General features: G+C 34.6%; 3 protein-coding genes across 3 annotated transcripts in view; 1 reads left to right on the forward strand and 2 right to left on the reverse strand.

Moving 5' to 3' along the window:
- Positions 1 to 13,406, reverse strand: part of LOC124536503 (BAI1-associated protein 3) — a 104,761-nt gene that overhangs the window by 74,103 nt on the left and 17,252 nt on the right. The window contains exon 3 of the mRNA XM_047113059.1: positions 2,431 to 2,635. Within this exon, the coding sequence (XP_046969015.1) occupies positions 2,431 to 2,635 (205 nt within the window). The remainder of the gene's footprint in view (positions 1 to 2,430; positions 2,636 to 13,406) is intronic.
- LOC124536500 (pupal cuticle protein G1A-like) lies at positions 3,241 to 4,092 on the forward strand. Its single transcript, XM_047113055.1, has one exon. The coding sequence runs from the start codon at positions 3,269 to 3,271 to the stop codon at positions 4,040 to 4,042; it is 774 nt and encodes a 257-aa protein (XP_046969011.1). The 5' UTR covers positions 3,241 to 3,268; the 3' UTR covers positions 4,043 to 4,092.
- On the reverse strand, positions 9,094 to 9,914 carry LOC124536501 (pupal cuticle protein G1A-like). Its single transcript, XM_047113056.1, has one exon. It carries the CDS (start codon positions 9,892 to 9,894, stop codon positions 9,121 to 9,123), a length of 774 nt encoding a protein of 257 aa, XP_046969012.1. The 5' UTR covers positions 9,895 to 9,914; the 3' UTR covers positions 9,094 to 9,120.

The following is a 13,406-nucleotide window of genomic DNA, read 5'->3' on the forward strand; positions in this document are numbered from 1 at the left end:
TATTTTGCATGAGTATACCTACTCCCTGTGGCGGCCATAAAATAGTGTCAAATGTTGTGATTTCGGTGCGGCGGCAACGATTGTTGTATATGATTTCAAAAGAAGCCGCCGGCGCGTGTATCATAACCATGTATTTCCGAAAAACGGCAAATTTCTTTGAGAAGTAACTACAAAACCTTTGATGCCGCATTATCAAAGTGCCGATGATTAAAACATAACTATGCATGCACTCAGTTTGATTTTAATGGATATTTTTTTATTCGCTATGTAGGTATGTTTATGGTATTAGTCGTAATACGCATAGGTCCAGTTTTTCATATTCTTTGATACAGTTTTTTGCGTCTCATAGATTTCCTAAGCGTACCTATACACCGAACTGTTACACCTAACTACTCCGTGAAATAGCGCTAAGTCCTACCTGCAAGACGCAAGAGTCTTGCAGGCTATGTCTTGTTCTTGCGCAAGTCTTGCATGGTCAGTCTTGGTCTTGGTCTTGCTAAACATACGCGGTCTTGTTCTTGGTCTTGGTCTTGCAAAAACGCAAGAACAAGACCAAGACTGCAAGACCAAGACTGAATTCGGGAAACACTAGTAGCAATGTAGCTCTCGAGACTTCGTACACTTTTCCTGAAAAATTTAGTTACTACAAATTAAAAACTTTTTTTGGTTGCACACTAATTGTCATCGAGCTGACGAGCTAACTCAAAGATCTCGCTATTCAAAGAGCTTAAATATCATGTAGGTTTTATAATTTGTATAGCAATATAAGTTAGTTATCAAATTAGTATTTTAATTGTACATATGATGTACTTGGTGGTAGGGCTTTGTGCAAGCCCGTCTGGGTAGGTACCACCCACTCATCAGTTATTCTACCGCCAAATAACGGTACTCAGTATCGTTGTGTTCCGGTTTGAAGGGTGAATGAGCCAGTGTAACTACAGGCACAAGGCAAAACATCTTAGTTCCCAAGGTTGGTGGCACATTGACGATGTAAGGAATAGTTACTATTTCTTCCAGCGTCATTGTCTATGGGCGATGGTGACCACTTACCATCAGGTTACCCATATGCTCGTCCGCCAACCTATACCATAAAAAAAGTAGAATTTTTACTCAAACATTGGTTCATAACGATAATTTTTCCTCTACAAAAACCTATTTATTATATTGAATTAAATTTTATGATATTTCTTATATTATGTCTTTTTTAATTAATCTACTCAGACAAAGTGTCCGTGCCATTGTTTATCGTAATTGCTGAACACAAAGGCGGCGTAAGGTGTGGGTGACGTGCGCCAAGACCTATAGCCTCGCGGTATCTATTGCTGTACCAGAGGGCTTAACGTAAAATTTTGATCTTATAATTAATACTTCTTTGTTTGCTCGAAAAATTTAAAAAGTCATATTCATTACAATAATTATATTGTTCTGTATTGTTTGAAAATTGCCTTTGTGTATGTGGCTGCAGCCCGACTACTTGAGCCCTACTGCTCAAGTTCGCTCGTCCAGAACATTAAGGAATAGTTTTCCGTTAGTTGTTATTGTCTTCCAATTATAGTATAGGTAAATATTATAATATTATAAACTTAATAACTTAACTTAATAATAATAAACTCTTGACGACCTCGATGGTCGAGTGGTGTGTACACCGGTTTTTAAGGGTACGCCACTCTGAGGTCCCGGGTTCGATTCCTGGCCTAGTCGATGTAGATTACCGTTAGTTTTCTATGTTGTCTCGGGTCTGGGTGTTTGTGGTACCGTCGTTACTTCTGATTACCATAACACAAGTGCCTCAGCTACTTACATTGGGATCAGAGTAATGTATGTGATGTTGTCTCATATTTATTATTATTTATTTATTTATTACATATATTATAATATACATAATTTTTATTATATATTTGCAAAAAAATATCCATCCAATATTAAAAATTTCTAAATATGAACTGTATGATTAAATATATATATATAAATATTTCTTCTCATATAAGGCGATTATCTTTGGTAAATATTTCATCAACTAATGCTCTTAGAGGCGTACTTAAACGAAAGAAAGAAACGCGAACACACACGGAATTCGTAAGACAATTTATTGAGATTTACTATTGCTAATTTTTAACGAATAAAAAATGAACCATAATATTTTCTCTTAATAGATAATGTTAAAATATACCATTTTATATTTGAATTATGAGTAAAATGTTGATGGATATTTTTGTGAGTTTCTAAGGTTGGCGGCGCATTGACAACGTGGGAAATAACAACGTGTACAGGTAGTGACGACCACTTACTACTGCTAGCGACCCATTTTATAGTCTACTTACCTATTTGGAATTAATGCAAAATAAGGGCCAAAAGTGGTTTATAGTCCGAGCAGTACCAGTACAGTTTGTTCTCAACCTATAAAATAAATATATATGAAACAAATCTCACCCTGAATTAACTGAATTGTCGACTTCCGGCCACGACAAACGCCTTTTGCAGAACGCCATGGTAGGCTTTTCCGGGGGCTGCGGTGGTCTCGGTACACGTAGCGACCCGCCTCGACGAGGCGCCGTTGATGGTGCCAGACAGTCCAAAGTGCGTCGACGAGAACTTAGCGCCGACGCACCCTCGGTAGGTAATACTCGCGGAAATCCTGTGGTGAACAAAAGTCGATAATAATACAAAAACATAACAATAATATGGCGCAAGCCTTAAGTATTAGTCACATCCAAATCAATATATATGTTGAGTTACAATTAGATCACTAAAGATTAACTACTAGTTACTACGAACTAACAATAATTTGATTGATGTTATTTTAATATGTCATTCAAACAATCACAACTTTACATTATTCAGCAATTCTAAGATCAAATTAATGAGAGATTTTAATGTGAGTATACTAATATGAATCTGGTTCCTAATATGAATTCCTTCAAAATAAAACCGATCAAACTCAGTATGTAACCTTTTTTTTAATAGTGTTTGTGGGATTCTATTTCAAAAATCGTACCATCTTAGAAAATGTTGAGTAACTAAAGGATTTTTGGATGTAGTAACAACTATCCCCTCGTTATCTTTCGACGCTAGTATTAATGGATGATTAGCGCGGGTGACCTTGTCGAGATGAAATATCAGTTTCCTGATTCGTCAACGACCTTTCTATACCGGTTCCAATTCGAGATTAAGTCGCCCTTAGCTCTTGATTGTTTTATATAAATACGCTGCTCAATTTGTTCAGTTATCAGTTCGCCTCTATCCAAGCATTGGAATAATACCGAGCAAGATGTTCAAGTTTGTAGTATTGTGCGCTTTCCTGGCTGCGGCCACGGCCGAACCTAGTGCCATCATTTCGCACTTGGGATACTCAGCGAACATAGTGGCTCCAGCGACGACTGTTGTCTCAAGCTATCCCAACAACCTGTTCTACTCGGCGCCTTACTACTCGTCGGCACCTCTGGCTTACTCCACACCATTGGGCTACTCTCATCTCATCAAGAAACGGTCCGCTCCCCTAGCAGTGAGCAGCTACATCGCACCCTCAGCGTACTTTGCGCCTGCTCCTATCGCCACCACATACGCCGCTGCCCATCTGACCCCAACTTTCGCCGCGGCCGCTCCTTTGACTACCACTTACGCCGCAGCTGCTCCTCTGGCGACCACTTACACCACTGCTGGTCACCTCGCGACGACCTACTCCTCGCCTTTCTACGCTGGTGCCGCCCATCTGATCAAGAAGAGGTCCGCTGCTTACATCGCTCCCTCTACATTTGTGCCGTCGACTCCTTACTCCGCTGTGACTCCTTACTACACATACCCTTACGCCGCAGCCGGCCCCTATGTGCCAGCCCCTCTGATCTCCTCCTCTCCTCTTGCCTTCAACACCCACTTCATTAAGAAGCGGTCTGCAGGTTTAGCTGCATACGCTGCCCCCGCTTCCTACTCACACACCTCTAGATTTGACTTCCAGGCTGCATCCCCTGCCATTACTTACACTTCCTACGCTGCTGCATCTCCCCTGGCTTACACTAGGCCAATCGCTTACCCTAACTTGTACTGAATGAAGTCGTGTGAACATGTGAAATTATTTACATGGTCCCAAATAAAATAATACAATTCGAATTCGTCTTTTTTTTCGATTCTGGTCTCTGTGTCTGTCATTTTTATTAAGTCTTTATTTTACTTGGTTTAATATCTATCCTATAAATAAACAATAGTTAAAAAAATTGTATTTAATTACGTGTTTCTTTTTTTAGAAATCAGATAATATTAAAAATAATGCCAAGTTTTCGTTAAAACATACTTATTACTTGAGGATCTTATAAAATATTTACATAGTTCCTCTGGATCATTTTCTTTTAATGATTTTATTTATTACAAAAAAAAAAAAAAAAACACAAAAATAGTAAATTTAACTTCAATATAAAAACATTTTTCAAATAGGCACCAAATTCGACCGTCTCTTTCAAAGATAAATTTACATTTTTTGTTATACGAGAATCAATAAAAGAAGAAAAGGGAATCAAATTTCAAATTGCGTTAATTTTTATAATACATTAATATCAAAATAAATCGTTTAAGTTGAACATATAATATTATTTTACTCTCAAAAAACAGGTAAAATGCACAATTGAAATATTATGATATACATACAACTAAGATTTTAATTTTGACCAGGTGTTGACTTATAAAATAATTAAACATCTATTTATTTTCACTACCTTAAAAGTCATTTAAAATCATTTCATATGGGTTATATATTTTCAAAATAAGTCAAAAATGCAACTTCAAAAATTATTTTAAAAAAATTGGTCTCAATTAAAATTTTTTTTAATAAACACTGTTTAATTATGATGATGATGATGATGATGATGATGATTACAACAATAATTGTCGGTGTAAATTTAAATTGCGAGGCGAAAAAGATATTAATTAAATCTTTTTAAATTTAAAAGCAAAAAAAGCTCAAGGAAAAATTGTAAGATACACGCCAGGGCTATCAATTTCATAGCTTTCGATAAATCTTCGAGTGTTTGTACTCAAATAAGATAATATGTATATACATATACAAATACTATAATGTCTTAGTTTAAACATTAGACTAACAGGAAATTTTTATTCCTCCGGTAATCGTAAATTTTACTTTCAAGGTTCACCCACTGTTTAACTTCGTCACTTTGTTTTCGACAAAATTTTGTAAAAATATTACTTTACCAATATTTTTATATATTACGAACAGGCGTCACTTAATAAAAAACCGAGAACGTCGCTCAGCAAGAAAATATTAGGTACGTAGAAGTACTTTAGTTTATAACGTTTGTTATTTTTATATCATTAGTAAATAGTAAGAGAAAATGGAAAAGCTGAAGTGAAGTGGTCACCGCTGTCCCCAGTCTCCGTATTTACTGGCTCACCCTTCAAACCAAATCATAACAATACTAATATTGCTATACCTTCTAAGATAGGCTTACACAAAGTTATACCGCTTAACACGATCTTTTATATATATAGACCTTATTTCAATCAATTTTCTAAAAAAAAACATAGATTTATCTTCTAAAATTCAGGCAGCGTTAGCCAGGGAAACGTACGAAAATAGTTTTTTTTTTTAAATAAAATAACATCATAGTGTAGCCAATTAGTCTTGTATAAAATTTTTATACATCCGTACAACCTTCCTTCATATATCGCTATTTTTTAACAGTAAAAACCGCATTCTAATCCGTTAAGTAGCTTAAAATAAGTTGGCGTTTGTAAATATAGAGGCAGAATGACTGAAATGACTTTATTTAATAAAACTTTTTATTAATAAGCATTCCCTTTTATTAGCTTTATGCTTACATTTTTTAATGAATCATTACAAAGCAGTAAACAAAGTCCCTAAATAGATAAAGTGGTTTGAGAGGAAGATTTTTGTATATAATATATGGACAATAAAGGAAAGATACGAGAAAAAATCTGTAAAAAGTATATTAGGTATTAGCATTGCCACCGCTCGAAGCCGGGGCGGGTCTCTAGTTATATAAAAACAGATTAGGTTTGTATTACGTTTCGCGCTATATACAAACTGAAATAATTTAGATGAAATTAAACTCATAAGGGATTTTTTGTCGTAAAGGTTTTTTTAAACAACTTATAATTTGTATATATCATGTATGATATAGATACACGGCCAAGCGAAGGGCCCATCTGATGGTAAGCGGTCAACATAGCTTATAAAAATTCTATTCTAAAAATTCTGCATCGCTGTGAAAATTATTAAGAATTCCTTACTTTCCTTATAATGTAAATAATCACCAATTTTGAAAAATAAGTCTATTGTACCTAAAATTACACTAACTAACTCATCCTTCAAAGCGATAAAAAACGATGTATAACAATAGAAATGGTTATTTTGATTGGATTTTTTTTGTGAAAAAAAGGAATACAAACCTTTGAATTATATATTATATAACCTTATTACAGCTTCAACATTATTAAGTACTCAGAGATTAAATTTTGATTGATACAACCACATAAACAAGAAACTGCCTTTGGCATCGCCTAAAGGCGGCGTGATCCGAGAGGAAAATAAGACGAGTTGTTTTTTTTATGCTTTCCTTTTTTGTTTTACAAAAGTTTAAAGTTCAATTACTGAAAATATTAGCATTCTTTCCGAAACAGCGGTAGAGTTCAAATATTTACGATGTTACGATATTAATATGGCTTGGTTACTTGTATTGTTATCTATTCGTGTGGAACGTGTAACCATTTCTGGTATACATTTTATAGAGACCTTAGTAAAATAAGTAATAAATAAATAAGGGCTTAAAGGCTTCCTTGGCTCCGGGGCCTAAGAAACATAAATTCTTCATCCGAGAACTGTTTAAAATGAACGAAAATGCATCTTGTATAATTGATTTATTATATAAGTTAGTATTTATATGTAAATTACATTTAAAATAAATAGATCTACGACAAAAGATCACTTAAACAAATTAAACAAATATGAATAATTAAATTTACCAACTACCGTAGTTCTTCACGAAATATTATTGGGAATACACTTTCTGAATGCACCCGTAAACGTCAAACATGGCCGCCCGTTGTCTGACAGTCATGTCATTGAATTTCATGGATTCAATATCGAAATATCTCGATTATACGAATTTTGCTACTATATGCTATCAATTCAAAAATAATTATTTTTAACAATTGTAAATAGGTTTTGATCGGGTCTATAGATAATAAATAGTTTAATCTGAGCATCCCTCTTATATTAAATATAATTATAGACTATTTAGTAGTATGTTTAGTGTATGATTTTTTTTATATAAACATGTAATTGACATGCTTTGTTTACAAATTGAAGTAGAAATTTTCATGTCATAGGTAAACGTCCTTTTCGATGCCGTATTAACTTTTAATTGAAACAACACTCAGCTAAAAATTTAATTACCTTTGTTTTAAAACCTAACTTAAATGGTGTATGTTTTGTAAGTTGTCGTTATAAATAAATAAATAAAGATACCCTACTAATCTAATATATATATCAATCCCAATATAAACCAATCAATCAAACCAATAAATCAGAATCATAGATTAAGGACTTTTATTATACGGATATTTTTAAGAAATAAGACGAGTCTGTTATTTGTAAAAAAGTTCTTTATTGTTTTGTTTCTCTCGTCACAATAAAGATGCATTATTGTTATTATATGAATATAATAAACGAATAAAATTATAATATAAGAAGTGTCAAAAGCCATTTACACGTGTTATCTGAAGCAGATGTAGAATTTTATATCAAATACGAAGCAAATGAAGACAATTACGTCGAGTCGAGATGGCCCAGTGGTTAGAACGCGTGCATCTTAACCGATGAATGCGGGTTCAAACCCAGGCCAGCACCGCTATTTCATGTGCTTAATTTGTCTTTATAATTCATCTCGTACTCAGCGGTGAAGGAAAACAGCGTGGTGGAATATGTTCCCAAACCTTCTCCTCAAAGGGAGAGGAGGCCTTTAGCCCAGCAATGGGAATTTACAGGCTGTTGTTGTTGAAAACAATTACAAGCTCATAGAAAAAAATCCAACTATCATATTTTTTGTTGTTCAGTAAGCAAATATTCTTAATTTCGGCAAAAACACAGTCCTTATTAAATTATGTATATCGTTCGTAACCATTAATTATCGAAAATCTAATTAGCGTTATATGCATAAATATTTCTTTTGTCATAGCATATTTAAATATGCAAGTAAAAAAACTGTTTAATTTCATTAATTGTACATATGGCAAACTATTGAAAAAAAAAAACAATTTCAATTACAGTATAGTACGATATTTACAATTACTTTTTATATAGCTGTAGTGAGCAATATAACATATGTATATACTCGTATCATTGCTATAACGAGATAAATTCACACAAAGCGACTGTTGTTAGTTTTTTCAAATCGTTATTATATTATTAATCGTACATCGTTGTTCATTTTTCAATGAACAACGATGTATATTAAATTATTTGAATTTATGAATTGGCACAGTTAAAAATATTTGCCAATGGCATATGATCCACGAGTTGCAAAAAAAGTCATTTCATGCAAAATAATATAATGATATATCTTCAATTTATTCATACATGTATCTACGCAATTTCAATTTATATCTAGTGCCAGATTATACAAGCCTCTCAGAGAACTGTTCTCTTACAGAATGTGACTGACATCTTCAAATGCATTTTTATAAGGCGCTACTACAGCACAAAAGATGCGGCTGAAATTAATCAGCTTTATGAGAAATTCTACCGCGCTACTTAATCCTGTCGCTTTCATCAGTGATAAGGTTTACTGCTGCCAGCTGTCACGGTGGCTGAAAGACATGCAAAATAGGAACGCTGTTGCATAATTTTACTGGGAAATGTCGTGATTTTCTTTTTCTGCGCGTAATAACTATATGAACGGTTTAGTAACTGTAAATTTATAGTTTTATATAATCAAGGCAGGTATTATACAATAATTGAATTTCGTTAAGAATTAAGAAGAAAATATAATCAATAGTATCTTATTATCAAATATATATTACAATATGAAACAACATTTTATTTTTAATCATTTATTTTTCAATCGTGTGCATTCTGTAAACACTTTATGTCAAGCTTTATTTCAGATACTGAGGGAAAGCGAATGAGTGAGCGTAACTCAAAGGGGCAGGTCCGGCGTAAGAAGTGTAAGTAATGGCAGGGGATGCAGTCTGGAAGTCAAATCTAGAGGTGTGTGAGTAGGAAGCGGGGGCAGCGTATGCAGCTAAACCTGCAGACCGCTTCTTAATGAAGTGGGTGTTGAAGGCAAGAGGAGAGGAGGAGATCAGAGGGGCTGGCACATAGGGGCCGGCGGCGGCGTAAGGGTATGTGTAGTAAGGAGTCACAGCGGAGTAAGGAATCGACGGCACAAATGTAGAGGGAGCGATGTAAGCAGCGGACCTCTTCTTGATCAGATGGGCGGCACCAGCGTAGAAAGGCGAGGAGTAGGTCGTCGCGAGATGACCAGCAGTGGTGTAAGTGGTCGCCAGAGGAGCAGCTGCGGCGTAAGTGGTAGTCAAAGGAGCGGCCGCAGCGAAAGTTGGGGTCAGGTGGGCAGCGGCGTATGTGGTGGCGAAAGGAGCAGACGCAAAGTACGCTGAGGGTGCGATGTAGCTGCTCACTGCTAGGGGAGCGGACCGCTTCTTGATGAGATGAGAGTAGCCCAATGGTGTTGAGTAAGCCAGAGGTGCCGACGAGTAGAACAGGTTGTTGGGATAGCTTGAGATAACAGTCGTCGCAGGCGCCTCTATGTTAGATGCGTATCCAAAGGTCGAATAGATGGTTCGGCCAAGACCGCTAGGTTCGGCCGTGACCGCAGCCAGGAAAGCGCACAACACTGCGAACTTGAACATCTTGCTCTGTATTATCCAATGCTTGGATACAGACGAACTGATAACAGAACAAACTGAATACCGTATTTATATAAAACATTCAAGAGTTTAGGGCGACTTTATTTTACGAACCGGTATAGAAAGTCCATAAAGGAAGCTGGTATTTAACCATCACAAGGCCATGTTAATATTCACGCCTAACAGCTTCATCAAAAGTTCATACAAAAGGTGATTAATTGTACATTCTGTTCCAGATTTATTATTTATATTGTATTTTTTATTGAGACATAGATTTTATGTTTGAATTTTTTACGACTTAAAAAATAAGTAACGCTCTACTAAATTAACTAACAAATAACTTTCATATAATTTTTTTGTGTGTAATAAATAAATAAAATAATTTAATACGTAATTATTTATAACTAGCTGTTACCTGACTAATTTAAAACATTACGTTAATTTCAGATCTCTATGTAAACCACATTTGTGGTTCAACTTTCGTGCGCTCTTGATAGGATTGATCAAAATCCTTTCTTAGCGGATGCCTACGTCATATCATCTACCTGCTTGCAAAATTTCAGCCCGATCCATCCAGTGGCTTGGGCTGTTTTTTAATAGATCACTATATAAGTTAGTCAGTCAACTTTGAGTTAAATATATTTAGATAATTCCGTACAGTTTTGACACAGTATAATGTATATGACGAACGGCCGGTTTTAGGGAATTATCGTAAAGCACAGTTTCACCGTGGTGACATTACTATGGGTGCGCGAAACCTAACCACCGACTACCATATAACAAAACGGACTTATGTCGAACAGACCTTAACGATCTCAAATTGTCGAATTTATTAGATGATAGGATGTTGTGCTACCCCGTCTTGGTAGGAACCTCCCACTTATCACAAATTTCTACCGTCAAACAGCAATATTTAATTTTTTTTTATTATTATTTGAAGGTCAAGTGAACACAAAAGTTATAACAGGTTAGCTCCCAAGGTTTCGCATTGGTGTGATGTAAGGAGTGATTATTTCGTTAGGTATCCCATTTGTCCATCCGGCCCACCACAAAAAAATCCTTGTGTTCAATTTTGTCCACTGCGCCAACAAATGAAAAAAGGCAGATTATTAATGATTATGTTGAAGATATTATAATCTTTTACATAATTTCCATCGTTACATATAATAAAACAAAGTCATTCCACCGCGTCCGTCTGTCTATCTATACGCATAAAATTAAAAACTACCGACAGAATTTTCAAACGATTTCCTCTAATAAACGGAGCAATTAGGAAGATTTAAATAGGGTGTAGATATAATTCATTAAACCGTTTTTTAAGGAATTTTATATTTAATTTATAACAATTATATATACAAATATTACAAAAGTGAAGAATATGTTTGCTTGAACTTCCTAATCCAATTAGTCCGGTATAAAAAAATCTTGCGTCAGATGCTTTGGATATTGGGAAACGCTATAGAATACATAACAACACACTACGACCCGCCGGCACGGAACAGTAATGTTTGAGGCCGGTGAAATTACGCAGACTAAAGAGAAAATTAACAAAAATGATATAATGCAGGTTTTATAAAATAATAATCGTGAGTTTCATTTAGAGGTGGTTCACAAAATTTCATTTTAAATTGAAATTTTCCATTTCATGTTTATACATATTTAATATTCTTCAATTTCATCATCATCACATCATTTTTTTTATAATTGATGCACGTGCGGTATTTTGTGTTCATTACATACACATGTACCTACGCGCTTATGATAGTTATATGATTCAAGAAAAAGACTCCTGATTTCTAACAAAGTCAAATCGGTAGTATCTACAATCAATATTACCGGTATACTTAAAAAAATTATATTTTAATAATAGTCAAAAAACGATTTATTGCTACGGATGATAGAATTATCTACCATGCGCAATTCAAAAACATCTCCATAAAAAATATATCATTTAAAAAGCAAAAAAAGTACGGGTTGGTATTTTTACAAATTTAAATAGAACCAAACGAGATGTATATGCCGCAGGGAACTAGCCAATTAAACGCCTAGCCACTTTACTAAATGGCGCTGTTCAACCTGTAACCTGAATAATACTCAGTCAATTCATCTTCCATTAATTTTATGGCACCATTTAGTAAAATATTTAAGCTGTTAACATACATCATGCCAAACAAAAAAGAGTTTTCCGAATCGGTTCGTAAATGACGGAATTCTGAGGCCACAAAACATAAAATAAAATCGAGTTGAGAACCTCTTTCTTTTTTGAGTCGGTTAAGACATTTCTTAAGTTTCGACGACGCATCTACATGACGTACGACTTTACAGTACGGTAACAGCCTGTAAATTTCCCTCTCCCATTAAGGAGAGGGGTTGGAACATATTCCAACCACGCTGTTCCAAAGCTGGTTGGTGGAATGCACTTGTGGTAGAGTTTTGATGAAATTAAAAACATGCAGGTTTCCACACTATGCATTCCTTCACCGCCAAGCACGAGATGAATTATAAACACAAATTAAGCACATGTATACATATTGGTGCTGGCCTGGCTTTGAACTCGAAATCATCGGTGGATGGTAAGATGCACGCGCTTTAACCACTGGGCCATCTCAGCTTATTTTCATGAAAATCAAATAATTCAATATAACAATTTACAATAAGCAATCATTAAAAAAATAAGCCAGGCATTGCTAGTGAGCCAATTAGAGTAAAGCATAATCAAATCTTGATTTTGTCTTTTTTTAATTAAATTAATTGACATGGAATTAGTCCTGCCCGGTTCAGCAAGCTTTTATAGAGCAAGGCAAAATATATAAAAGTTCCAATAAATTAAATGAATCAGTTTTCAATAAAACTGATTGTTTGTTATCTCGTTGTATATATGCCGTTCGGACTACGTACAGACAAAAGTTATACAATATTACCCCTTCTATTTCGATAACTTGAAGTTTACATTTACAAAAATCCTCTTTAGTAAGCGTCCAGGCCCCAAAAGGAGTACCTAGGCTAAATTTAGACATGTAGCCCTACGTAGATCGGAGATCTCATGACGGAGCAGTTGTAGTTAGCTTCTATACATTTACATTAATGTATGTAAGTATACTATTTATATTCGCTGATACACTGGTATAGCGGTTTCGTATATTTTAATAAGTTAATTAATGATAATTCATGCGATTCATGCTGTTTGTTTTGTTTACAATAGATTTGATTTTAAATAAATACGTTTAAAAAAATTTTGCTTTCTTGTAGGGTGACCTTTTTTATAATGAAGTGAAAAATACTTAATTGTTTTTACGTACAATTAAACTAGATTTTGTACTGATCATAATATCCTCGTGAAGAAGCAATCAGCAAATTATATGGAATACAGCTTGTTTACATATATATTGATCAAATGGTAAATGCTATTGTGAAATGCTAATTTCAATTAAATTAAACGCTATTGTTATATACTAAACTAATATTGACTTGCAGCATGATTTAAAGTCAGTCGTTTACAAAGCAATATTCCTGAA

The sequence above is a fragment of the Vanessa cardui genome, chromosome 16 (genome assembly GCF_905220365.1).
Source record: "Vanessa cardui chromosome 16, ilVanCard2.1, whole genome shotgun sequence".
NCBI classification, from domain to species: Eukaryota; Metazoa; Arthropoda; class Insecta; order Lepidoptera; family Nymphalidae; genus Vanessa; species Vanessa cardui.